The following is a 27,336-nucleotide window of genomic DNA, read 5'->3' on the forward strand; positions in this document are numbered from 1 at the left end:
TATACTTACGTGCACAACTGACTTTTCTTTTGGTTATACTATTCTAAACTTTAGTTCTCTTTCATATGCAATAGAGAGCAAAGTTGTACCTCCCCAGGCACAGGAAGTGCAATGAGTTTGTGTTACAATATTAAGTCTATGAAATGAAGCATACAGCAAATGTGAGAGGCATTAGTGCCAGCTTTCATTTGATTTACTTGTTTTTTATTTAAAAATACGGGTGGAATAGGCCCTTCATGCCACACCACTCAGCAACCCCTGATTTAACTCTAATCATGGGACAATTTACAATGACTAACTAACTTGCTAAATGGTATGTCTTTGGAATGTTAGAGGAAACCAGAACACTGGTGATAACCCATGTAGTCCAGATATAAACTCCTTACAGATTGATTCTGAACTTCAACGCCCCGAGCTGTAATTATGTTGCACTAATCGCTATTAAATGATTGAAAACGGTTCAATAAAGCATGAAGAGACAGAAGATCAATTGAGCTGACTTCACAATAAAAGTAACGCTCTCATCCTGCACTCTGTAGTCCCTGCTTTCTATAGATAAGCAGTTCCACAAATAGCACTCTCTTATCTTAACAGTTCCACAGCTGAGAATTTCTCAAGCACAAGATTAGTTTGTGTTCTGAGTTTCAAACACCTGTTGCTTGCATGCTTTCCATTTGTAATGGACTCTGCACACCTCCTCCATCACGCTTTCACTCATAACCTTGGAAATGTGAACTATTTTTAACACTTTCAGGAAAGGAAGGACGGAGAGAAGGTGTGGGGAAGAGAAGTAGCCATCTCAAGCTATCCATTCACTGTTGGCGCACCTTGTTCCCTCTGATTCCATGCTTATCAGGTTCAGTCGGATAGAGAAAGTGTCATTAGTTATCAAGGTTAATAGCACATCATTCACCATACTGATAAGATAATCCACCTGAAGCTTGGAGATGCCATGAGTTCATTCAACCACACACAACCGTCCTAGCACTACTAATCTCCAAACCAAACTACCAAGAATGCCAAGTAGGAATATCAATGTGTGTAGTTCCGGTCACAGAATTATAGGAAAGATGTCAACAAATTAGAGAGAGTACAGAGGAGATTTACTAGAATGTTACCTGGGTTTCAGCACCTAAGTTACAGAGAAAGGTTGAACAAGTTAGGTCTTTATTCTTTGGAGTGTAGAAGGTTGAGGGGGGACTTGATAGGAGTATTTAAAATTATGAGGGGGATAGACAGAGTTGACATGGATAGGCTTTTTCCATTGAGAGCAGGAGAGATTCAAACAAGAGGACATGAGCTAAGATGCAAAAGTTTAGGGGTAACACAAGTGGGAACTTCTTTACTCACAGAGTGGTAGCTGTGTGGAACGAGCTTCCAGTAGAAGTGGTAGAGGGTGGTTAGATTTTGTCATTTAAAAAAAAAATTGGATAGGTATATGGACAGGAAAGGAATGGAGGGTTATGGGCTGAGTGCAGGTAGGTGGGACTAGGTGAGAGTAAGTGTTCGACATGGACTAGAAGGGCCAAGATGGCCTGTTTCCGTGCTGTAACTGTTATATGGTTATTGGTATGAACTCATCGATGATATGTTTGGTGATGTGACTGTGAGGAATGTCTATTCTTGTCTTTCATTTGCAGAGGTATGAATGCATTCTCTTCCAATCCACAGCCAAAGAATTTAACCTCAGGTTGAGTGAACCAAGATCTATGGATGTTACATGTGGATTGCAGGCTTACTGGGAGTTGCCATTTGTTTGTTGTATTAACTTCGGAGTGAGTGGGAAGAATCTTTGTCACCAGTTTCCAATCAGAGATAGTGGAAATTGAAAAGCACGGTTTTGCAAATGCTGGAAACTTGAAATAAAACCTGTAAATGCTGGAAAAGGCTGAAGTTGTTCTGATGGTGGAGCCTTGTCTTCCCCTCCACTCGTTGAAACTCTTGCCAGTTTCTGATTGTAGGCACACCAGTGTGTTGGTGAAGGCACTCTGCTCCTTCTGGATCTCATTTGTTTACAAAATAAAAGATGCACCAAATCATGCAACCTAGCTTTGCTACCTGTGTCTGGAACTGATTCTGATGTCAACACAGTGGCCAGCAAGAGGAAGCTGGTCTTGGTGGATTAGCTGCCTACTGAAGTCTTAGTGGAGAATGGACATTCGCAGCAGGAGAAGTTATGAAGGATAAGATGTCACAGAGAACACCAGCCTGCAGCCCAGTACTCAACCATGCATTCTCACATCAAACTGTGGGAAGAAGTCTGATTTAATATTCTGTTACTAACTCATAAATACACGTGTTATTGAGCCTTCACATAATCACTTGCCTTCCTGTTTACATAATAGAGACACAGAGATGCTGCAGAGCAGCAAATTGGTTGCACACCTCTTCTCCACGTATCACCTGTGCAATTAAACACGTCCACATTTTGGTCACTTTCCAATAAACTGCCTTGGCAAGTAACTGTACAATCAGTGAGTGTTGACCAATACCACCTCTAGCAGCTGCTTCTTCTATCAGACAGGTTGGCCCCAATGCAGCCTGCAACGGGAACATAAGACCCTGCTGAACAAGGTCTCAAACAGTCCAAGCAAAACCACCATCCTTTGTCAGTATTTTCAGTAAAACATAATCAGTGTTGCTCTACTAAGCCCTGTAACTGAGTCCAGTTCACAACTAAATTACATATAATCAAGAATTTCAGTCTCCATTTCATTTTCGCTTCCCTCTGATGGTGCATACTCTTCCTCCTCATCTTCCTCCTCCTCCTCCTCAGATTCATACGCTTTTGTGACTGATGGCTTCTTCCTCAAAGAGGTTGAAACTGAACCATGAAAGAAAACAAAATGATGAAGAAAGGCAATGTCAGTTTCATAGTGTCACAGCTTCCAGTTTACCAGAGCATAATACACCCTAGCACACCCACCCGCCATCTTGTCAAAAGTTGCAGATGGAGAGTGTAACTTTCAAATGGTGAAACTTACAAAAAGTTCAACTTTCAATACAGGTGTATTAGAGATTTAACTGGTTAAGATCACCCTTTCACAATTGTACAACTATGGAACACGTCCCAATACACCTGCAGACAGAAGAAGTTCAGGATGTTATAAAGTTCCCAGATGCATTCCAGCTCAGACACGAGATGTTCCCCAAGATACTGGCAAAAGCTTCCATGTTTCAGTTGGCTTAAGATTCAGATGGATGTCACAGAATTCTAAGATTCCTGTTTTACACGGGGTTGTGGATAACAATGCCTCTCCTGGGGAATGGATGCAAAGAGCTGCAGCAACAAATGACAGATGACAGTGTGATTTGGATGACACAAGATGTGTCATGAGTTGAGGAAGGTAGTGTGAGGAAGAGACACTGACGTGAGCAGCATCCCTGCGTTTAAGTGCCAGGCTAAGACTTCTAGTTTAAATGGTGCAGTAGAACTTGAAAATCATTCTTTTAAATCCATATTGACAATGCTGCCCAATAATCCCACCACTGAATCTTCGAAGGGTTATGAACACAGACTTTCATCCTTTCAGGTAGTCAGAGCTGTATGGTAACACCTCATATTACGAAGTTCCAGATCTCAAAAAGTGAAACATATCCTGGAGCCTCCTTTCCCTTTCTGTTGTAACAGAACATCCATATCTATTTTATTTATTGGTTTTCTATATTAAAACAATATAATGAAGGAAGTTTCACACCATCATTTTAATACAAGGTACTCATGTTTAAGTCTTTGCTCTGATTTCTTATTTTTAACTTTGTTCAAATGCAGCGAACCTCCAAGAGAATCACAACCTTGTTGTGGTTTGGAGGCTTGCGTGCCTCAATGACCCGGAGAGCTACGCTGGCTGGAGTCAGGGCTTAATGATTTCACTCTTAGTAGAGTCACCCACACCAAACGGGTCAAAGGAAGAGGACAGACTAACAGTGGTCCACTGCTCCTCCAAGTTCTTGGGGGGGGGGGGGTGGGTCAGCTCAGGGTTAACAACCCCAACTGGCAAAACAAAATTGTTTTGGAAGCAGCAATGAAGAATCCTTCTACATCATTGTGTGATGATATTCCTGAGACTCCAACTGGGAACTGCATGGCTGCCCCTGAAAAGTAGACCCAGTAGAGAAGACGAGCTAGGACAAACAGAGATGGAGGATCTTCTTTGTTGCCCTAAACGCCATTGGCGTAACAAGCAGCAAGTAAATAAGTGCACCGAAGAACAATCATGCATGCAAGTCAGTAAGTAAAATCTAGTCGCAGGTCAAGCTTCTCAAGTAAAGTTCACTAGCTCCCCAATAAAACATGCAGGAAATGAAGGAGAATATTAACAAAATTGCATCCAGGTATAAGGAGGGAAGAATCACTGGCTCTGCTGTGAAAGCGGAGAGGCTTTTGGGTGAACGTTGTCACAATAAATTAAAGATTTTAAACAGGATGGATAAATTTAATCCAAGTCACAGCAGAGAAGGAAATGGAGGATGGAGGTTGAAGCAGAGAAAGAAACAATGTCAGGCTGACCAGCAGAAAAAGATTCTGATTTTTCTTCCAAGTCACAGCAGAGAAGGAAATGGAGGATGGAGGTTGAAGCAGAGAAAGAAACAATGTCAGGCTGACCAGCAGAAAAAGATTCTGATTTTTCTTTTTAGTGTAGGTACTGCCCTCACCTGCTCGGTTCTTGCGACACATTTCTTTGATCATGTTAGACATCCGATCCCGGAGTTCATCACTGGTTTTGGGCAAACACCAGCCATCCCTCTCATTACAAGTGGTCTCTTTGCCTTTATTACGATGGATAATCTCTTTTAAACTGAAATGTCAGAAGGGAAGAAGTTTTAGGAATGAAATGACCATAGTTCCATACCTGTGATTCTTGAAAGGCTCTGGAAATTATGTAAACTGCAACACAAAACTAAATTCTCCATTTCTATTCAGAAGTTTCTATTCAATTTCTCTTCATTTCTATTCAATTCTCTTCTAGTCAGAAGGTCAAGGATTAAGTCCCAATCCAGAGATTTTGACTGATAGGAATCAAACTGAGGTCTCAATTATCTTCTAAGGTATAGGTATGTACAAAAGATGTGATGCCTTGAAAAACAATGGAGAATTTCTCCCTGATGCCCTGGCCAATATTTATCATAGAAACACTTCAGTTTTAATAGGCTGAATTCCCTCAGTCCTTCAACATCTCACCCATTCTTCCATTCTCAATTTATTCTCCACTGAAACCCCTTCTTACTCAAGTCCAATGAGTTAGTACCTCTCCACGTCCAAGTCACACAACTGGTAAAACATCTGTCGATAAGGTGGCAAAGTGTCCTCTCTGAAGATGTATGCCGACTCCTGGAATTGTGAAAATTGTAGAAATCAGGGTGAATACATCATAAAATGCATCCATTACATTCTGATACACTAACTGTCTGCTGGCAATGAGGCTACTGAAATCTGTAGAGGGATGGATTTGGTAGGAAGGGACAATGGCAAGAATGGCTGAAATACAAAGACCACTGAAGAAAAAAAAACAAATTACAAGATTTGCGAATGAGAGGAGGCATTCAGTTAATCAATCCACACAACAGCATACAAGTGTTCATCATGAAGCTCCTGTGGCCATCGGTTCAATGGTTCCATTTAATATCAGAGAAAGTATACAACAAACAACCTGAAATTCTTACTCCCCACAGACCTCCTTGAAACAAAAGAAAAACCCTAAGGAATGAATGACAGAAAAATAAAAGAACCCCAAAGCCCCCTGCCCCCCTCCCTCACACAACCCTCCCCTCCACAGGGCTGCACAAGGCCACACCCCGAAGGTGCTCGACTTCAGGCCAAACCTGGACATATCAAGACGTGGCCGTGCAGAACCACAGTTTGAGTGGCACTGTAGATCAAAGATCACGTAACTTTTTAGTAACTTCCTTGAGTATACAAACAACTTCCCTAGTGATTCTCTCTGGTCTGTGTACTGTCTCTGAGCCACACATTTCATAATATATAGTTTTCTTTCAAAATACACTGAGCGAAATTCCCACATCTCCATTTTATTGCTAAACTTACTTTAAGCTTGTATCCAGATAGAGTTGATATTTTCCTCTGTGGGAAGTTGAGAACCTTAGAACCTTTTGTTAGATCCTGAATACTCACAACCTGGGGGGCTAAGTTTTAGAAAGAATATCAAAATCACACATTTAATTAAAAAACAATACAGATTCCATCATTTAAATCATTCACACATCATGCTCAGTTGCCCACACTGGGCAAACAGTGACTATCTGATATTAGCACAGATTTCAATTGCAATGGTGTTACTTTCAAAGCATTAAGCAAGATACTGTATTCCTGATAGCTTAATGAGTTACATGCTCTGTATTTGCCAACTTGAGTTAGAAACATAGAAAGCCTACAGCACAATACAGGCCCTTTGGCCCACAAAGCTGTGCCGAACATGTTCTTACTTTAGAAATTACCTAGGATTACCCATAGCCCTCTATTTTTCTAAGCTCCATGTACCTATCCAGGAGTCTCTTAAAAGACCCTATTGTATCTGCCTGCACCGCCGCCGGCAGCCCATTCCACGCACTCACCACTCTCTGCGTAAAGAACTTTCCCCTGACATCGCTTCTGTACCTATTTCCAAGCACCTTAAAACTGTGTCCTCTCGTGTTAGCCATACTAATTCTACTAACTTCAGCAGGTCAGGTCTCTGATTAATTTCATTCAGTAGTGTTTGCTATTTGGTGACAATACTTGGTACTTTATATAAAACTTCAGTGCAGTATAACGGGCCTGGACACTTCACAGGACATCTTAAAGGAGGTTAGAGATGCAGAAATGTACAGGGAGGGAATTCCAGGGCTTGGTGCCAAGGCAATCAAAGGCACATTTGCCTCTGCTGTAATTAAACTCCTTAATGTGCAAGAGGCTCAAGTTAGTCAGTTGCAGAGATTCCAGATGTTTATAAGGGCAAAGGAGTCATGAGAAGGTCCAGGGTGAGAGGGATTTATACAAACTTCCACATCATCCAGCTCATTTTCATTAAAAAGAGTAGGTTCTAACAGGAGAAGATGCCTCATTCTCTTGAGTGGATACAAATAAATTAGAAGACATTACTTACAAATTATAATGGCTGTAGCATGTTGCACTAAGAAGGTATTTTTTTTAAAGAACAGTGGAACTGTAAAAGAGACTGCCAGACAATGAAATGGGTGCTAATTCACTGAATTCTTTGTGCTAGTGTTAACTACTTTCAGGTTGGGTTAAGATAATTTTGTACAAAAGAGGGGCAACGTAGGCAATTCAGAGCCTGGTTTTAATTACTTGATAAATTTATAGAGGAATGTGTCAGACATTTTCTCGCTAACAGGTTGGTGATGAAACGTATTCATACCCCAAGGCTGAGCTGCTCTTCACCCTGCAGATGACACAACAGTGGTTGGCCTTATCAAGAAAGTTGACGAGACGGAGTATAGAGAGGAAGTGGAGCAGTTGGTGGATTGGTGAGAGAAGAACAACCTAAGCCCGAATGAGGAGAAGACAAAGGAAATCATTGTGAACCAGGAAGGTGCAGACAAACCATCCCTGTCTGCAAATACGTCCATGACTTCTTCGTAGAGTTCAGTGCACCAAGTTCCTGGGAGTTCACATCATGGATGACCTCACCTAGTCCCTTAATATCACCTCTCTGAACAAGAAGGAACACAGTACTCCACTACTGAAGAAGATTGAGGTGTGCAAGGCTCTCCCCATCTCAACTGTGTTTTACAGGAGCACTTTTCCTGACAAGTTGTACTATCTGGTATGGGAGCAGTCGAGCACTGGACCTGAAGTCCCTACAAAGGACCATGAGAACAGCAGAGAGGATCATAGGGATCCATCAGGAAAATTTATTAAGAGCTCTGCATATTCAGGGCCCTTAAGAATCCCACCATCCATCCAGCATCCTCTTTGACTTTCTACCATCGGGCAGGAGAATATGATGCATAAAAACAAGAATGGTCAGGATGAGAAACAGTGCTTTTCCCCAGGCGATTAGGCTTTGTAATTACCAGCTGCATCACATTCAAAGTGTCACTGGTTAATTTGTTATGTATCTTACAATATTTAATATTAATGCACTTTAGTTTGTTATTTGTGTGTGATTCATCTGTAGATTTTATCCTTACCTTCATAAGTTATCATGTGTCATGTGCTTTACAACCTGGTTCGAAGAAGAGCTATCTTGTTTCTATATACATTATATACTGTTACGAATACGGAGCAACTTTGAGGGGCCGAAGGTTGAAAAGTCGCCCCCTCCTTTTTGAGAATCGTAGGATCGCTATTATTTCGGGTCTCAGACCCAGGAAATGAGGGAGATACACATCATGTCAATAATGAGAGAGAGAGAGAGAGAGAGAGAGAGAGAGAGAGAGAGAGAGACGCAGAATACACACGGTTTGGAATGTCTCCTGACATAAGCGGAACGGAACCACTGATTACTGCTATTGTCTCTTGGAGAAGGAATTGTGTATTGAGTACTGTACTATTCATTGAAACCCCTCAGGGGACGACCAGAGTGGTCTGGTTGAGGGATTGCATCACCCCAACCTGATTGACATCTGAGACCCCGTGAGTGAGGATAAAAGTCGGGTCTGGGGAACACCCCTCAGACACAACAGGAGAAACGCTAGAAATCCAGTGACAGCGTTTTATAGCAAAAGCCAGTGAGAGCTCGTGTGCGTCCTCCCTTGCCTGGGTGGCGGGCTCATCACGGAAGAACGGTTTAGCTAAAGGAGAGGTCACAGCAATGAGACACCAACGGATCTAAATCATAAAGGAAGGTTGGCTAAACACTTAGCCGTAACTGTTCCCATTCTTATATCTCTCTCTCTCTCTCCAACAATTGCAACACAGCGACAAACAAACGATGGCAGCCTGTGTGAACTGAAGCGAACTTTATATTTCCATCAGACAATTCATTATCCCCTAGACAATGACAGTGCTTATTTCTTATTGATTATTATTATACTCGCACTTTTAGGTTTAGTATTGACGACGTATATTATCTGTATATTTACATTGATATTATTTTTGTGTATTTTTGCTAATAAATACTGTTAAAAATAGTATCACCAGACTCCAACGGACGCCTCTATCTTTGCTGGTAAGCAACCCAGTTACGGGGTTCATAACAATACGTTACATTCATGAATGTACTTAAATTACTTTCAGCTTCACTTGACTTGAATATCTGCCCGAGAAGTAACTTCGATCTGCTCCAAATTGCCTACCATCATAACTGTTCAACAACAGATGACATTTCATTGGCTCTTCACTCAACACTAGAACATCTGGATAGTAAAGGTGCAAACATCAGGATGCTCTTCAATGACAAAGCTCAGCACTCAATACTATCATTCCTTCAAAACTAATCAATAAACTTCAAGACCTTGCACTCAATACTTCATGACGTGCAGACCCCAGTCGGTCCGGATTGGCAACAACATCTCCTCCATAACTTTCATCAGCACAGGTGCACCACAAACCTATGTGCTTAGCCTCTTGCTCTACTCGTTTTATACTTATGACTGTGAGGCTGAGTATAGCTCCAATGCCATATTTAAGTTTGCTGATGACGCCACTCCTGTTGGCCGAATCAAAGGTGGTGATGAATCAGCATATAGGAGCGAGACTGAAAATCAGGCGGACTGATGCCACAACAACTTGATGTCACTCAATGTCAGCAAGACAAAGGAGCTGGTTATTGATTTCAGGAGGAGGAAACCGGAGATCCATGGGCCAGTCCTCATACAGAGCTCAGAGGTAGAGAGGATCAGACATAGGTCTTGGGTCCAGCACATAAGTGCCATTACGAAGAAAGCACAGCAGCGCCTCTACTTTCGTAGAAGTTTGCAAAGATTCGGCATGTCATCTAAAACTTTGACAAACTTATTAACATGTGTGATTATATTGACTGGTTGCATCATGGCCTGGCATGGAAACACCATTGCCCTTGAATGGAAAAGCCTACAAAAAATAATGGATACAGCCTAGTCCATCACAGCTATAACCCTCCTCACCATTGAGGACATCTATGCAGAGCGTTGTCGTAGAAAAGCAGCATCCATCATCCAGACCATGCTCTCTTCTCGCTGCTCCCATCAGGAAGATACAGGAGCCTCAGGACTCACACCACTGGGTTCAGGATCAGTTATTATCTCTCAACCATCAGGCTCTTGAACCAGTGGAATAGCCTCACTCAACTTCACTCACCCCATCAGTGAACTGTTCCAACCATTGATGTAATCTTCATCTCATGTCCTCGATACTTATTGGTTATTTATTTATTTATTATTATTTCTTTTTGTACTTGCACAGTTTGTTGTCCCTTGCACTCTGGTTATTTGTCCATGCTGCTGGGTACGGTGTTTCATTCATTCTATTGTGTTTCTTGTATTTACTGCGAATGCCCACAAGAGAATGAATCTCAAAGGTTCAAAGATCCAATTTAATGTCAGAGAAATGTATACAATATACATCCTGAAATGCTTTTCCTTTGTAAACATCCACGAAAACAGAAGTGCCCCAAAGAATGAACGACAGTTAAACGTGAGAACCCCAAATTCCCTCCCCAGTTCCCCCCTCCTGCGTATAAGCGGCAGTAAGCAAAGATCCATCAGCAAAAAAAAAGTGCATCAGGGTAGTATATGGCGACATATGTGCACTTTGATAATAAATTTACTTTGAACTAAATTGGCCTAGATTTTCTTAATATATAAAATCAACAGTAATGTTGAAAGTATGTATAATTTTGTGAAGACCAAAAATCAGAAGTAGCACTTCAGTTCAATGCCCTTTAATCAGAAAGCATAAGAGCTTGGTCACCCAGCACTGATGGGAGTGTCCGGTCCAGTACGAAAAACTTTTACTTTTGTGCTTAGATTGGATTGGGCAAACCCTTTTAAAACAAATACACCAAGGCTCAGCACTCAAAACAGAGCCTTGTTACCTGATAGGAATCTGGCTATGGCTATGGTCAGTTTTAAATTTTAGATGCAAGATGATCTCTGAAGTCCATGGAATTGCAAATCATTGGAGTGACTGACCCAGAAACTCTTTTCCTCTCTCTCATTGCACTTGCATTTACTGACTCTTACCTGGCTTGCTGATGGTAATGGGCAGGCTGTAGTTAAATGTGCTGCGCTTTGCCTTCACTGGCATATCAGAGGGCATATAACCTGCAAAAAGAAAGATTATTAGATATGTGCCCTCATTAACACTTAACCATGGAACTTCTAGTTACTTGTTTGCCCTGTAGGCCTAATGGTGTATACTTTTCAGGAGCAGGTATGTAATGTTCTTTCATGAGACAGAAAGTTGCCAGATACTTGAGCAGAAAACACTGATAGGAAAGCTGCTCTGGCAGAGGCGCATTACTGAGGGACTCTTAATACCAAGTGTGTTCCATCGTCAGTGGTACAGCTTTCAGAAAATATATCAAACCTAAACCATGGTTGTCCGCCCAGCCAAATGTAAAAGGAAATCACTAACTTCAGAGAGTGCACTGGAAGATGCGGGGTTGATTCACCAGAATGTTGCCTGGAACAGATCATTTCAATTACGAGCAGCGAGCAATAATGGGGATAAATAACGAGAAACCTTTATATTTAGCAGGGAATCTTTGCCCATAGGGCACAAATTTCAGGGAAAGTGATAGGAGTTCCAGAAGATTTGAGGATAATACTTTTCACATCCACAGGATGTTGAGGCAGGTAGTTTGACAGCATTTAAAAAGATTGATGACAACTTGAAATTCCAAGTGCTGGGAAATGGAATTAATTAGACAAATACCAGTCGGACAACACGGACAGAGTGAGCCAAAGGGCCTGTTTCCACGTAAGTCTATGAACATGAAAATATTAAAGATGACACATGTGGCAGCATAGCATTCTTTCAGTGTGTACAAAAAGTAATGGATAAAGTCCAGTCCATTACAGGAAAAGCCCTTTCCACAACTGAGCACATCTCCAAAGAGCACTGCCACAAGAAAGCAGCATCAATCATCACAGACCTCCACTTCCAGGTCATGCTCTTGTTGGAAGCCACTATATTTTAATACTTTTTATAAGGTGAATTCATTTAAGACTAAAGTTGTATTTTTTTTTAAACAAACTCATGTATTTTACACAGTATGTGGTGGCTTGTCCCCACTTCCTGGCAGAAAGCGGTATAATGGTCTATCAGCTTTCATTGGCTAAGTATTAGCACATTACCCACGTGATGTAATTATGCCATCACTGATTGGTTTAGTTCATCTAAGGAATTTTTCTTATCTTAATTATAAAAATGATGGATTTTTCAGAAGCACCATCTTTTAACCCAACACTCTTTGCTGTTCATTCACTTTTCTCCTTTGTTTCTCAGCTCTTTATTTAGTGTGCTTAGTATCTGTATGTTTGTTTATACTTTAAAATAAACAATCATTAAGAATAGAGACTGCCTTTCATTCTTAAATCCTGGAAGAAATTTAAGGATCAGAAAATAAACATAGGTACAACACTCTGTTCTCACTGCTGTCATCAGGAAGGAGATACAAGAGCTTTAGGTCCCATGCCACCAGGTTCAGGGACAGTTATTACCCTTCAACCATCAGACTCCTGAACCAGTGTGGACACCTTCACTCATTACTACAATGAACTAATCAATGAACACAACCTATGGAATTTCTTTCAAGGACTCTACAACTCGTGTCTCAGTTTTATTTATTTACTTATTTATTTTCATTATTACTTGTTTTATTTTGTATTTGCACAATTTGCCAGTCTTTGCTTGTGTGAATGCCTGCAAGAAAATGGATGTCAGGATGGTATTTGATGGTGAAATATACTTTGATAATACAATTAATTTTGAACTTTACTGACTGTGAATTCAACCTAGTTTAGAAAGATAAAAAGGGGAAAGCAAGAACAAATATATATGGAAGTTTTCTTTTCTCATATTACATACGCTTTCGAAGTTTTGCTTTTTTTTTTGCACTCAGCTTCTGTTTCCTCAATAGTTACCATGTTTCGTGCTGCAACGAAGTCTGAAATCCAACACTTGATAAATCTTTGCTTTGGAATCTTTTCTTGGGTCATATCCGAACCTTACCCAGAGACTTCGCCAAGGACCTGTAAGCTAAAGAGAATGGAAGAGAAAATGCAGAACGACCAGTTGTGTTCAGTAGATTTTCAGAGATAACGCTTCTGGAATAGAATGCACTATTGTTTTGCCAACTAAAGGTTCCATTGTGCAGACTAAAGCACAAGAACCTATGTTTTAAGAATATCAGCAGCAAGCTTATACTCTCTGTATGAAGCCAGTTCTGTTGGAAAGAACTGTAAAAATACTTTCTACCATAGCATCATTTCTCATTTTTTATAGAAGAATGTGTGTGAACATGAGATTTACAAACATTCTTCCCCTCCTCAGCTAAACAAGAACCAGAGACCAATACCCAGCCATCCAATATGCTAAAGGATTTACGATGATCAACTCCCATAACTTATTCTCCTCCCCTTTCTTGATCTTTCTGTCTCCATCTCTGGAGACAGCTTATCTACCGATATCTACTATAAGCCTACAGACTCTCACAGCTACCTGGACTATTCCTCTTCCCACCCTGTCTCTTGCAAAAATGCCATCCCCTTCTGGCAATTTCTCCGCCTCTGCTCTCAGGATGAGGCTTTTCATTCCAGGATGAAGGAGATGTCTTCCTTTTTTAAACAAAGGGGCTTCCCTTCTTCTACCATAACTCTGTTCTCAAACGCATCTCTCCCATTTCCCGCACATCTGCCCTCACCCCATCTGCCCACCACCCCACTCGGGATAGGGTTCCCCTTGTCCTCACCTACCACCCCACCAGCCTCCAGGTCCACTGTATAATTCTCCATAACTTCCACCACCTCCAACAGGATCCCAGTACCAAGCACATTTCCCCCCCCCCCCCCGCTTTCTGCAGGGATTGCTCCCTGCGCGACTCCCTTGTCCATTCATCCCCCCCATCCCTTCCCACCGATCTCCCTCCTGGCACTTCAGGTTGGAGGAACAACACCTTATATACCATCTGGGTAGCCTCCAACCTGATGGCATGAACATTGACTTCTCTAACTTTCATTAATACCCCTCCTCCCCTTCTTCCCCATCCCTGATATATTTAGTTTTATCCCCCCTCCTCTTTTTTTTCCCCTTTCTTTCTCTCTCTCTGCTCATCACTCTGCCTGTTCTCCATCTTCCTCTGGTGCTCCCCTCCCCCTTTCTTTCTCCCTAGGCCTCCCGTCCCATGATCTCTTCCCTTCTCCAGCTCTGTATCCCTTTTGCCAATCACCTTTCCAGCTCTCAGCTTCACCCCACCCCCTCCGGTCTTCTCCTATCATTTCGCATTTCCCCCTCCCCCTCCTACTTCCTAATCTCTTACTATCTTTCCTTTCAGTTTGTCCTGACGAAGGTTTTCGGCCCGAAATGTCGACAGCGCTTCTTCCTATAGATGCTGCCTGGCCTGCTGCGTTCCACCAGCATTTTGTGTGTGTTGCTCCCATAACTTATTAATGCTCAGCACCATCCCTATCAAAAACCCAGAGCAATGACCCTTAAGTGCGTACACTCACGTACTCATTTTGATGCCAGGGTAAACCACGAGTCACACTGACTTATTACGGTCATTTAAACCTTCACTAAAACAGAGAACCCTGACAAATTTATCCAACTGCTTAGAAACATTCTTACAGGCAAAGTAGTACTTCATTGAAATGACAGTCCTTTTGTGTGAACTTAATGCAGCATTTAATGGCAAATATTTACTTACTGGGGTTAGCAAACACTGCTACAATCTGTAACTTACATTGATGACCCCAGTTAAGCATTGTTCAGCCTGGTGAACTAGCTCAGGAATCGAGTATACTGGTCAATGCCCAGGACCTGACAGGCCAAGCAAGGCAGAGCTTTGAAAAGGCTCCACCAATCTCTGACAGATACACATAGTACCATATTGAATGGTGCCTACACTTACTATTGGTTGTAATATGTATAAATGATTCCAATGAAAAGGGTTCCTTAAGGTTGTCATAACCAGGGGTGAGATGGGGACTCGGAGTGGGGATAACCTCCTACCACTTAATAATTGCTCCCAATGGCGTGCGTCCCAAAGAGCCTCTAACAACCAAATCCAGCTCCCGGCCTTCATGTGTGGCTTAGCTATTAAGCCTGGCAGAACCGTTTCCACTGACAGGAGAAGGGGCAAAGCTGGGTTACTGATGCCTTAAAAACTGTTGCTTTGGGCAGATGGGGTTCCTCTGCCACGGTTGGCAGCTCATCCAGAAGGAAAACTCTGGAGATGCAATCCCTGAGGCAGTCCTACGCAGTGTTCAACGCTGACCGGCAACTACTGCGATGCTGCCGGTGTCAAATAGTATCGGTCTCTGCCATTCTTTTAGATTCATCAGCTGCACGGAGAGGAGCAGCCTGCTCTCCGTATCATAGCATCCAGGCTTGCTTGTCGATGTAGACAAGGCATAACATCCATGGTCGATCCCGACCGATGGAAGGCCTCCAAGATAGGTGGTGCAATCAGCAAGCTTAAAAACCGCACAAAAATTGGTGAAGTCATAATAAGCAAAGAAGGACGCCCAAGGACACGGTGGGACATAAATAAGCTGGAAAGTGGGGGCCAGCGATAGCAGACAGAATTTAATTCAGACAAGAGTGATATAATGTACTTTGTGGAAGTTAAATTCTGATAGGACATATAAATTGCAGGGACCTTTGGAGCTTTCATGTATAAAGAGACGTTGGGGTGCAAGTTCATAACTCACCTGATACAGATTGGGTAGCGGAAAAGGCATTTGATATGCATCCCTTCAAGGGCTGAGGCACTGACTACAAGAGTTTGGATGTCATTTTGCAACTAGTCAGAGTGTGAAGTTCTGTATAGTTCTGGTTGCCCCAAAACAGGAAGGATGTGATAGCAACACAGAGGGAGTGGAGATGAAATTCACCAAGATGTTGCCTGCAATGGAGTTATAAGGAGTGTGAAGGATGGATTAACTTGCACTGAACGTTAAAGACTGACAGCAGAGGTTTACAAAACTATGAGGGACATAGACTTGAGATAGTGCAGCAGAATCAACAACTTGAATGACCAGGTTTGAGGTGAGAGGGGAGAAATTTTAAAGTAGATCTGATGGAGAAGATTTTCCATATAGAGAGTGAGAAATATCTGATACCTGCTGCCAGGGGAGGTGATGGAAACTGATACAATTACAATGTAGAAGGGGTGCAGATGGGTACTGGGATAGGAAAAATACAGATGGATAAGGGCCTATTGTGGACAAATGGAGTGTGCACAGAAAGGCATCAGGGTGGGCATGGATAAGGTGGGCTGAAATACTGTTCAGTGCTGTAATACTTATTAAGGACTCACCATGTAGTAGGCTACAAAAGGCAGCAGCAGCTTCAGTTTCTCTGGATGGATATTAATATTTGACTTCACTGCATTTCGAGACCAAATGGGCCGAACTTCAAAGAGCTGAGGAGATCGATTTAGACAATGAGGTTCTGTGTTCTGCCACTGTTGAGTACACTTCCGCATCTCATGCAACTCACAACACTATGTGCAGTCCTGATAGAAACACCCCATCAAGACAGAATTCACTCACTATCAGAAATATTCATCCTTTGCATGTACATGTATAACTTATAACATTTTAATATTATACAGCATTACAATAAATAGTACATTATCAGTTTATAATTTCACGCCACAGACCTAAAAATCTTGTATTTATATAGCCATATCCACACTTTTGACTATAACAAGTTAAAAAGGTGACTAGCACATTTTCAAGGTCAATAAATACTGACTTTGTCAGGGATACCCCCATCCCATAAATGAAATAACAAGAGAAAATACATCAGGACTTTAGAAGTATTTTTAAATTGTCATCATAGTTATAGTGGAAGGGAAATGGCAGTTAGTTTGCAAACAGTAAATTTGCACACACAACAATGCAATAATAACAAGATGATCTGGTCTTTAAAGTGATATTGAGGAATGTGATTTGCCCTTTAAAGTGATATTGAGGAATGTGATCTAGTCTTTAAACTGATATCGAGGAATGTGATCTGGTCTTTAAACTGATAGAGGAATGTGATCTAGTCTTTAAAGTGATATTGAGGAATGTGATCTGGTCTTTAAACTGATATTGAGGAATGTGATCTGGTCTTTAAAGTGATATTGAGGAATGTGATCTGGTCTTTAAAGTGATATTGAGGAATGTGATTTGCCCTTTAAAGTGAAATTGAGGAATGTGATTTGCCATTTTCACCTCGGAAAACTTACCAACTCTATTAAAAAAGTTAACTTCAGCAATAATTTAAATAAACACCAATCAGCCACCTTAGGGATACATATACTGCTCACCGCTTTCAGTTCTTCTTCAGCTTTCCGGTCTACCACTTGAGTGTTAAATTTTCTCCAGTTCTGAACTGCAGCTTCAAGTGGCTGGGATGGGACCTCAGCATCGTCGAAATTCACAAATATGGCATTGTGTGGACGGCGGGCTCGGCCCAGACCGATCAAGTTCTCGTTGGACAGTTTTGGAGGGTGATAGCCTTCCCTAGGAAAGAGAGGAAGAGGAAAAAGAATTGCTGCCAACTGGCTTTGCTCACTACATCTTACCATCTAGACATGGCACTGTTCTGCCAATAATAGACAAATGCCACAGAATCTAAAAATGAGATGCCAGATTCAAAATATGGCCAGTGTTAGGACAAGTAAATGCTATAATTTTTAGACTCTGCAAATAAACGTATATTTACTAATAAAATGCAAAGTAGCTCATGATATAAACATTTTATAATCCAGTATGTCACAAAGCATCCTGTAACCATGCAATTTATTTTAAGAAAGTGCTATGACATAAGGAAAATGCAGCAACCAAACTGCTCACTGGGATGTGCTGATCAATAGGAGGATAAGGATATGGCTTTAAAAACTAAGACAAAATATATCAATACAATAGATTTTGAGCAAAATCAGTTAAAGTAATATAAGAGACGCAACAATTTTATTTTTGGGATTGAAAATGATCAATGATTGTTAAGAATTGAACAAGCTGGAGCTCTTTGCTACAGAAAGTGAAATAAGATGAACAGATTAACAGAGTAGACAGAAAGGTCATATTTAGTCAAAAGTAAGGGCCTTCATACAAAAAGGAAAGGCAACCAAAAAGCTACTGATAGTTTCCCAAACGGCAAGTCAGCTTAACATCTGCCATTTCAGAAATTATCAGTGGCTATTCTTAGACGTTTTAGTAGAGCACTTAAAAAATTCAAGGTAAGCAGTTGTATTTGATCAATGTACTGAAGTCCTTTGTAGAAGTTGTATGCTGTGAATAAAGATAAAATGGTGGAAGTACAAGATTTAGATTTCCAGAGAGCAATTTTTATGATTATTGCAGAAAGTAAAAGCTTCTGGAGGTAACATTTTCCTGTGAAAAGATTAGCCAGCCTACAGGAAACACTGAGTAGACATAAATGAGTCTTCTGTGATTATGTTCCACTTTCTTTTAGTACGTGAGACCAATCGGCATTGGGGGAGTCAAATTTTTACAACTTATTACAATTACTTGGATGAAAGCACCTGAGGTTTGGTAACTGAATTTTTACATGAAATGCAAAAGAAATTAAGTTGTGAAGAGGATATGTGATGGCCACATAGGAGTATGAACAGCTTAAGTCAGTGGGCAAAGAACATTATGCAAAAAATGTGAAATTATCCATTTTGACAGGAAAATTAAAAAGGATCATATTATCAAAATAATGAGAGACTGCAGATGCTGAGGAGTTTGGGTGTCCCTGCACATAATTCACAGAAGTCTGGTATAAAGAACAGCAGGTCAAGTTAACAGAATGTTATTGGTTATTACTAGGGAACTGAAAACAAAAGTACATATAACATAGAATAGTACAGTACAGCACAGGCTTTGTCTCCCATATAATCCCCCATCTTAATAGAAACAGTTGAAAAAGTAGGGAGGCTATTCTTCATTTACATTGGACATTGGAGAGACCACATCTTATATATTATGTATAGTATTGGTTTCCCTTTTAGAAGTGTGTTAATGGATTAAGCAGTTTAGAGAATGATTACTAGACTAATATCAAGAATGCAGGGGAAGGGATATGAGGAAAAGCTAAACTGACTAGGCTCAATTCTGAACGAGTCTTTAAGTGTAAGAAAGGACACCAATGAAAGATGCAAGATTCTTGGAGGTCTTGACAAAGTGGATTGCAGGGGATATTCCTCTTCAAGATTTAAGTTTGTTTAATTTCATTTCCAGTAAATGAGTGGGTCAGTGGGTGAATGTACTGATCAGCCTTACTGCTTGAAGAAAGTAACTGTTTTTGAATCTGATGGTCTTCATCCGGACATTATGCACCCTCCTTCCTGATGGGAGTGGGATAAACAGTTCATGACGTTACAAGCCCTTTCTGTATATACATTGCCTATTAAAAGTACTCACTCACCCTTGGAAGTTTTCACTTTTTATTGTTTTACAACATTGAATCACAGTGGATTTAATTTGGCTTTTTTTATATTGATCAACAGAAAATGATTCTCACGTCAATTTGAAAACCAAATTAATTACAAAAATAAAACACAAAATAATTGGTTGCATAAGTATTCACCCCCTTTAATATGACATACCAAATCACCACTGTGCAGCCAATTGATTTTGGAAGTCACATAATTAGTTAAATGGAGATCACCTGTGTGCAGTCAAGGTTTTTCAATTGATTGTAGTAAAAATACACCTGTATCAGCAAGGTCCAACTGCTGGTGAGCAATGTTCCCTCTAATTTTTAGTAGTCAGTGTGCGCAAAAATCTTATGTTAAGCAATTTTTTTCCTGTGACAAAAGTATGTGCGCACTGAATGCACACATGGCACAGTTTATGTAGGTTTACAAAATATTTGACATAAAACTGCACAGAATAACAACAAAATAGCATACATGTTTAAATCACTCAGTTATTTTTTCTCTCTCCTGTCTTTGGCATTTACCCATTCTTTGTAAACTCTATCTAGACTAATAGAACTTTCATCCAATTGATAGCTTTTGATTCTCATTAACATATCCAAATGACATTCATCTAACGGTTTCTCAGCTTGTTTTTGAGTTGATTCATTAGGCTAAAACCTCGCTCACAGTCCGCACCAGATGCGAGAAAGATTCCCCCAATGTCCATCAACTGTGCAAGGTCGCAAAACTCTTCATTTTGAAGTACAAATGTGACCATTTGAGCAAAGTTTGAAATCAGTTTGGATTTAACTTTTTCTTGCACTGAAAATTTGAAATCATTAAACTGTCTATTACAGTATTTTCAGCTAGAAAATCATGATATTTTAGACATAAGGCATTAACTTGTTCATTGCCAAATGTGAAGTCACAATCTGTAATTGCAGAGAAATCAAAATCTGACCATTCTTGTACCTCATCTTCAGGAAACCTTTCTTCTAAATGAACACGAAGACTATTTATAAAAGTCAACAGCGAACTTGTACCTACTGTGATGTTTTCGGTGTAGCAGTTTCTACTATTTTGTTAAGCCATTCAACTTTAACAGATTTGCAGTTCTTTTGCACTTCACGCCATTCGCTTCTTTTGAATTCGACATAGTGAATTAATATATTTTTCAATAAAAACTTAGTAAGCTATCTACAGGATTTGAAACAGACCTTCGTTAACTTTACGATATGAACACTGTCCGCCAAAGATGGCTGCCACCGTGATGCAGCTGTACAAACCGGAACAGGAAAGGTGAGGTGATGTAAATTAGTGACGTGCATTGTGGTATTTGAAAAACCGACTAACTAGTTAAAAGAAACATTTAGCTAAAAGGTTATTTTCAATAAGTATAATTATTAATTACTACATTATTTTAGGTAACTAACCTTTTGTGCGCACATTAATTTCCTTTGTGCGCTGGTTGTGTGCGCTCGCACACAGCTTAGAGGGAACATAACTGGTGAGTCAGAATCGTTGGAAAAACTACACCATGAAGACAAAAGAACACTCCAAGCAACTCTGCGAAAAGGTTATTGAAAAGCATAAGTCAAGAGATGGATACAAGAAAATTTCCAAGACACTGAATATCCCTTGGAGTACAGTTAAGTCAACCATCAAGAAATGAAAAGAATATGGCACCGCTGTAAATCTGCCTAGGACAGGCTGTCCTCAAAAACTGAGTGACCATGTAGGAAGGGGACTAGTAAGGGAGGCCACCAAGAGACCTATGACATCTTTGGAGGGAGTTACAAGCTTCAGTGGCTGACATGGGAGAGACTGCCCATACAACAACTGTTGCCCGGGTGCTTCACCAGACACAGCTCAATGGGAGAGTGGCAAAGTAAAAGCCACTGTTGGTGGAAAAACCTGACAGGAAATCTTGGCTAGAGTTTGCCAGAAGGCATGTAGAAAAAACTCTGTAGTCAGTGGGGAGAAGGTTCTGTGATCTGATTAAACCAAAATTGAGCTTTTTGGCCATTAGAGTAAATGCTATGTTTGGTGTAAGCCAAACACCACATATAATCAAAAACATATCATTCCTACCGTGATGCATGGTGGTGGCTGCATTATGCTGTGGGGATGCTTCACTGAAGCGGGCCCTGGAAGGCTTGTGAACGTAGAGGGTAAAATGAATGCATCAAAACACAGGTAAATTCTGGAGGAAACCTGATGCAGTCTGCAAGAGAACTGCGACTTGGGGATATTTGTTTTCCAGCAAGACAATGACCCAAAGCATAAAGCCAAAACAACACAGGAATGGCTTAAAAACAACAAAGTTAATGCCCTGGAGTGGGCAAGTCAGAGTCCAAACCTCAATCCAGTTGGGAATTTGTGGCTGGACTTAAAAGTGCTGTTCAGCCATGATCCCCATGCAATCTGACAGAGCTTGAGCATTTTTATGGGGGGAAATCTGCAGTGTCCACATGTGCAAAACTAACAGAGACCTATCCACACAGATTCAAAGCTGTAATTGCTGTCAAAGGTGCATCTACAAAACACTGACTTGAAGAGGGTGAGTAATTATGCAATTATTATTTTGTGTTTAATCATTGTAATAAATTCAGACCAATTTGTAGAAATTTTTTTTCCACTTTGATATGGAAGAGTCTTCTGTTGATCAATGTCAAAAAAGCTAAATTAAATCAACTGCAATTCAATGTTGTAAAACAATAAAACATGAAAACTTCCAGGGGAGGGTGGTGGTGAAGGGTGAATGTCCTTGATGGCATATAGGCTAATGCGGTTGGTGTGTTAGGCAGTTTTGACTACTCATTCTTGTCTGCTGCAGTGCAGATTCCGTGCCATGCAGTGATGCAGCATGTCAGGATGCTCTCTACTGCACATCTATAGAATGAGGAGAGTATAGATGTGCACAACCCAGCTTTCTTCAGCCTCCTCAGAAAGTAGAGGCATTGGTGAGCTTTCCCGATTGTATAGAATGTGATCTGAGACCATAGGAGTTTGTGCAAGAAGTGCACTCCCAGCAGTTAGAAACTACTTACAGTTTCCACTGCAGTGCCGCTGAGGAATGTGAGTGGTGCAAGTTTTCCTTGAGTCGATAATCATCTTTTGTCTTGTTGACATTGAAGAGACCATCTTCCTCTCTGTAGGCCATCTAATTGTCATTGGTGTTAATGAGTTAAGTTCATAATATTGGTAATCTATACCGATGCTTGGCCCGGAATATTGGCTTTTTATTCCTCTCCATTGATGCTACCTGACCTGCAGAGTTATTCCAAAATTTTGTGTCTGATTTTCATCACCTGCAGAATCCACTGTTCCCTCTAAGCTGCGCGGATGTGCAGCAGTGCGATAACTGAAATGCTCCCACACACGCAGCCTTTGTTGCTGCGCAGCTGGAATTTTCTTTCATATACAAAAGTTGTTTCCTCAAAAGTATCACAGCAATACAGTGATTTCAAAAACTTTTTGTTTCTGAGAAAGTTAAGACTGGTTCAATTAGGACGTTCACTGATATGTTGAATGTCGTGCTTAGAAATGCAGAATTTGAAGAACTGCCAATTCTTGTTGCCATTGTTGGAGCTCTTCAAGCTTCTAGTGCCCAATGCGGACATGGATTCGGTCTTATGAATTGAATCAAATCAAAATTCAGAAGCAGGGTAGAAGTGAAACGCTTGGATGACTTAATGTGGGTTAAGACACATCTTTGATCTGGATGCAAAATTAATCTGGACAGTGTTTATAGACAATGGATTTCTAATAAAGATAGACTATAAAAAGTTCATGAAAAGTTATTTTTTGAACTTTATTTAATTATACTGTTCAATTAATAAGATCAAAAGTATGTAATTTTTCAATTTTCTATTTAAATATTCATAGTATGAAGATATTTTTAAAAATTGAAGTGCCATGAAATTTTCAGACCATTAAAAAAAAATTGCTGCTCAGAGCAATGATTGATTTGCGCAGCTGTGTAGTTTTTTTTTTAAAAAAAAGAGTTAACATTGGCAGAATCTTGTGTTTATTATCTATACTGACCTGTGTTGGACTTCTGGTCGGTAGAAATAATCTACAGGATTATCTACACGGGAAAATAATGGAGGAGGGATGTAGAGTGGCAACTCCTGGTCAAAAAACTCTTTGTGTTCAGGCTTGCGGAGGATGACCTTGTCATACATGGACATCTGTGAGCCTTCTGTCGTATTGTGCAAGGCAAGAAATTGGAAATCAGACATACCTGTAAAACACAATCAGAAAACCCTTCAAGCAAATGATTAGTGAAATAAAGTGAGTGTGTCTGTCAATGTGTATCATTTGACAGAGGAAGCAAGAGCTGGGTGATAGAAAATAATCCATTTACTTTGAAGTGTTCAGCACTGTATACAATAGATTAGGCTTATATGTAATAATCTCCAAGTGAAAATAAGGAAGAGTTGTGCTTAAAGTCTTGTAAATTATCAGTTAGATCTCAGTTGCATTCAGTTCAGGGTCCTACATTTTTAAAGTGTAAAAAGAGTTTAGTAGTAAGTGATGTTTGATCATTGTTCTTGCAACAGAGAAGGATGAGGAGGTACTTAAAAGAAGTGCTTAAACCCTGACATTTGTAGACAAAAAAATGGTTTCAGCTGGCAGGACAGTCAGTTAATAGAGAACTCTGACAATTAAATTGATGGCAGAAGAACTAAAGAAGATAAAGGGAATTGTTTTAACCTGGTGAGGCAAGATTCAGCAGATTCAACAGCAACATTCACAGGAAATTGGACAGGTATTTAAAAAGGAAACCATTTGCTGGCCTGTGGGATAACAACAGGAGGTGGTGGGGCTATTATTTGGATAACTTCTTTTTAAAGAACTGACATAGACTAAATACTCTTCTCTGCAAAAAGGTGTAACAATATTCTAATCAAGAGAAAACCTGTAGATGCTGGAAATTCAAGCAACACACACAAAATGCTGGAGGAACTCAGCAGGCCAGACAGCATCTATGGAAAAAAATGTACAGTCGAGACCCTTTGGCAGGACTGCTGAATGCAAATTTCACCAGATTAATCTGTGAATGTTGCCTCCTTGAGGCTGCCCAGGAAATTCAAGTCTAGCATTTTCTAATGGGGATTGGGGAAAAAAGTATTCTGCAGTTTATTTATTTTATTTAGAGATACAGCATGGAATAGGCTCTTCTGGCCCTTTGAGCCATGCTGCCCAGCAATCCCTGATTTAACACTAGCCTAATCACAGAACAATTTACAATGACCAATTAACCAACAGTACAGCTTTGGCCTGTGGGAAAAACCAAAGGACTCTGAGAAAACCTGCACATTCCACAAGAGGACGTACAGAGTCCTTACAGATGATGTCGGAATTGAACCCCAACGCCTCAAGTTGTAACAGTGTCGCGCTAACTGCTATGCTACTGCGGTGCTCAGAGGGGCACCTTGAGAACTACATCCAGAGGAAGCAATGGATAAAACCAAAGGATTGTCATTTGTTAACATTTTTAGAATCTCAGCAGAACTGCAACCATTCAGCTATTTGTATAGTTACTCTTGCAGTGCAGGAAATATGACAGACCCTTTGCACAAGCACCCACAAACAAAATTATGAGGATTGGCTAAAATTAATGTTAGTTTAGAGACACATTATGGTCAAACCAATGATCTTTCCTCAAAATAATGCCACAGAATCACACGTTTAAATCCAGCGCGAGCTTTTCCTTCTCCTCTCTCCACCTGCAAATGTCCCTTAGTCACCAAAGATTGTGATGCATCATCACATATTCTCCCCACTCTTTCCTGTTCTCCCAAACAAACTCCTGCATTATTATGGGCAATGCCAGACTGAAATTTGTCATGAACTGAATTTGTAGTTTTTATTTTCTTATTTATTCCAAAGACAACTATCTGAATCATATCCAATCTAATAATGCATTACCCTGAAATTTGTAAGTGGTCCCAATGATTCCAAGAATTTCCATTTCGTATTTAACCTCTTCGCTCTCTCCTTCCTTTGAAGTTTCTTTTGCAGTAATTTTTCTCCTTCTCCTTTTGACCCTAAGTAGCATACTGGTTGAAGGGAAGCGGTTACCACACACAGGGTGGCAGTAAGGATCCTTTGGACGAAAGTGCAGTTCAAGCCTCCTGCATGGATCAGCATAAGCCTATTCCAAAATAAACAAATTTTCAAGGATTATTATCATAAACATTGGTTATACTTGTACAGCACATTTAGAAGATGCATGATTTCAGAATCGGAGAAGTTTAGTATAAAGGATGCTATTCTCAATGTCTAACAAACACTACACAACCTACGAACACGTGTTAAGTTCTCGTGATAAAATCCCCTGGTAAGTATTGGATAATATCCTGGGGAAGATGCCTGTTAATAAATCTCTGACCTTATGAGTTGTCAGCAACAAGCAAGGTCGGGAAGGAAAGTTTTGATTTATAAACAACTCTTTCTGGCTTTAGGCCACTTCAGACACTTTACAGCTCATCATATATATCAAGTCTCTAATAGAACAACTTACATTTAATAATGACCAAATTATTTTAGTAATGTGTGTCAAGTGACTAATACACTTGTTTGAAATAATGTTGTATTCCTCCTCCAATATTTTCCCCAGTGTGGATAACTCTATGGATTATTCCTGCCTACTAGAAATCCAGCCTTGGTTAGAATAAATGTTAAATACAAGACATTCTACAGATGCCGGAGGATCTGCTGAGTTTTTGCGTGTAACAGTGCATTCCTCCACGCGGTGGGACATTTTAGGGTCTCCTTGATGTGTTAATAGGCTAGCTTTAGTAAATTCACCCGAGACAGGTTTGAAAGTACACTTCCCAATTCCGTGAATAGTTAGCCTTTATGTGTGAGATTTGAACGGACGTAACCTAAACACGACAATCCTCATCCAGCTTGACTGGCAACGTAATCTTGTTACTAATCTGACGGAGGATAAACAATTGAAAGGTGGGTGGAGGGGAATGGAGAGACGACTAGAGGTTAGCGGCAGATCACTGACTCACCCGGGAGACCCCCTCCTCCCCGCCCAGGGTCTCCAGCATCTTCAGCGGGTCGCGGACCAACCCAGGGTACTCGGCGCAAACCAGTCGCTTCTCGGCGTCAAAGTTGATCTTGACCGCCGTGGTCTGTGCACCCACAAATCTTGCAGAGCCCTGACCAGAGCTAGACTCCAACGCCTGTTCGGATTCCATCTCCACCGCCTGCTCGCCCGCCGCCATCGCGGCCTCCCGTCCTTCACTTAACTACGTCCGGCATACAAGCAGGAACAAATGATCATGCTATTGGTTCCGCTTCACATCAGATTCATACCTACGAAATAATCTAATTATTAAATTTAGCATTCAAGAACATCGTGTGTTCAAGCTGTATCCCCCATAAAATTTGTAATGGGCAAATATAAAATTTTATATACACACGTGTATATATTTATATCCTGAGGGTCTCAGCCCGAAATGTCAACTGTACTGTACTCTTCCTAAATGCTGCCCAGCCTGCTGAGCTCCTCCAGCATTGTGTTGCATATATACAGTTGTATACATATGCATTGGTCTTATAATGCAGGATATACCTGCAAACGTTCACAACAAAGGAGACATGCCACATTGATACGCAGAAGGATATTAATGTTTTGGCGCGGATTCATTAAGAGAATAGTAACCATTGTAGATGAAGCAAGTAATTAGGTAATACCTCATTGCAAGGAGACTGGACTAGTTGAGCAAGACTTGTTTGGACAAGTCTTTGGTGCAAGGAGTGCCCATTCAATACTTCATGCTGAACC

General features: G+C 40.6%; 1 protein-coding gene across 1 annotated transcript; it reads right to left on the reverse strand.

The window, feature by feature from the left end:
- Positions 1-2: 2 nt before the first annotated feature.
- On the reverse strand, positions 3-26,980 carry gtf3c5 (general transcription factor IIIC, polypeptide 5). The gene is made up of 11 exons (XM_059994159.1): positions 26,558-26,980; positions 25,464-25,689; positions 23,574-23,772; positions 17,424-17,619; positions 16,425-16,529; positions 13,030-13,144; positions 11,125-11,205; positions 6,047-6,144; positions 5,250-5,332; positions 4,657-4,799; positions 3-2,824 (listed from the first exon to the last, which is right to left on the reverse strand). Exons 1-11 carry the CDS (start codon positions 26,771-26,773, stop codon positions 2,682-2,684), a joined length of 1,605 nt encoding a protein of 534 aa, XP_059850142.1. The 5' UTR covers positions 26,774-26,980; the 3' UTR covers positions 3-2,681.
- Positions 26,981-27,336: the final 356 nt, after the last annotated feature.

Source organism: Hypanus sabinus, chromosome 18 (genome assembly GCF_030144855.1).
Source record: "Hypanus sabinus isolate sHypSab1 chromosome 18, sHypSab1.hap1, whole genome shotgun sequence".
NCBI classification, from domain to species: Eukaryota; Metazoa; Chordata; class Chondrichthyes; order Myliobatiformes; family Dasyatidae; genus Hypanus; species Hypanus sabinus.

What these genes read in the sequence shown, in the direction of transcription:
- gtf3c5 (XM_059994159.1), bottom strand. Translation starts at nt 26,773, where the DNA reads ATGGCGGCGGGCGAGCAGGCGGTGGAGATGGAATCCGAACAGGCGTTG. An exon ending in CTGAAGAAGAACTGAAAGCG is followed by an intron (nt 16,530 to 17,423) that starts GTGAGCAGTATA and finishes CGATCTCCTCAG; the next exon opens with CTCTTTGAAGTTCGGCCCAT. An exon ending in CTTTTGTAGCCTACTACATG is followed by an intron (nt 13,145 to 16,424) that starts GTGAGTCCTTAA and finishes CATTCTCTTTAG; the next exon opens with CTTACAGGTCCTTGGCGAAG.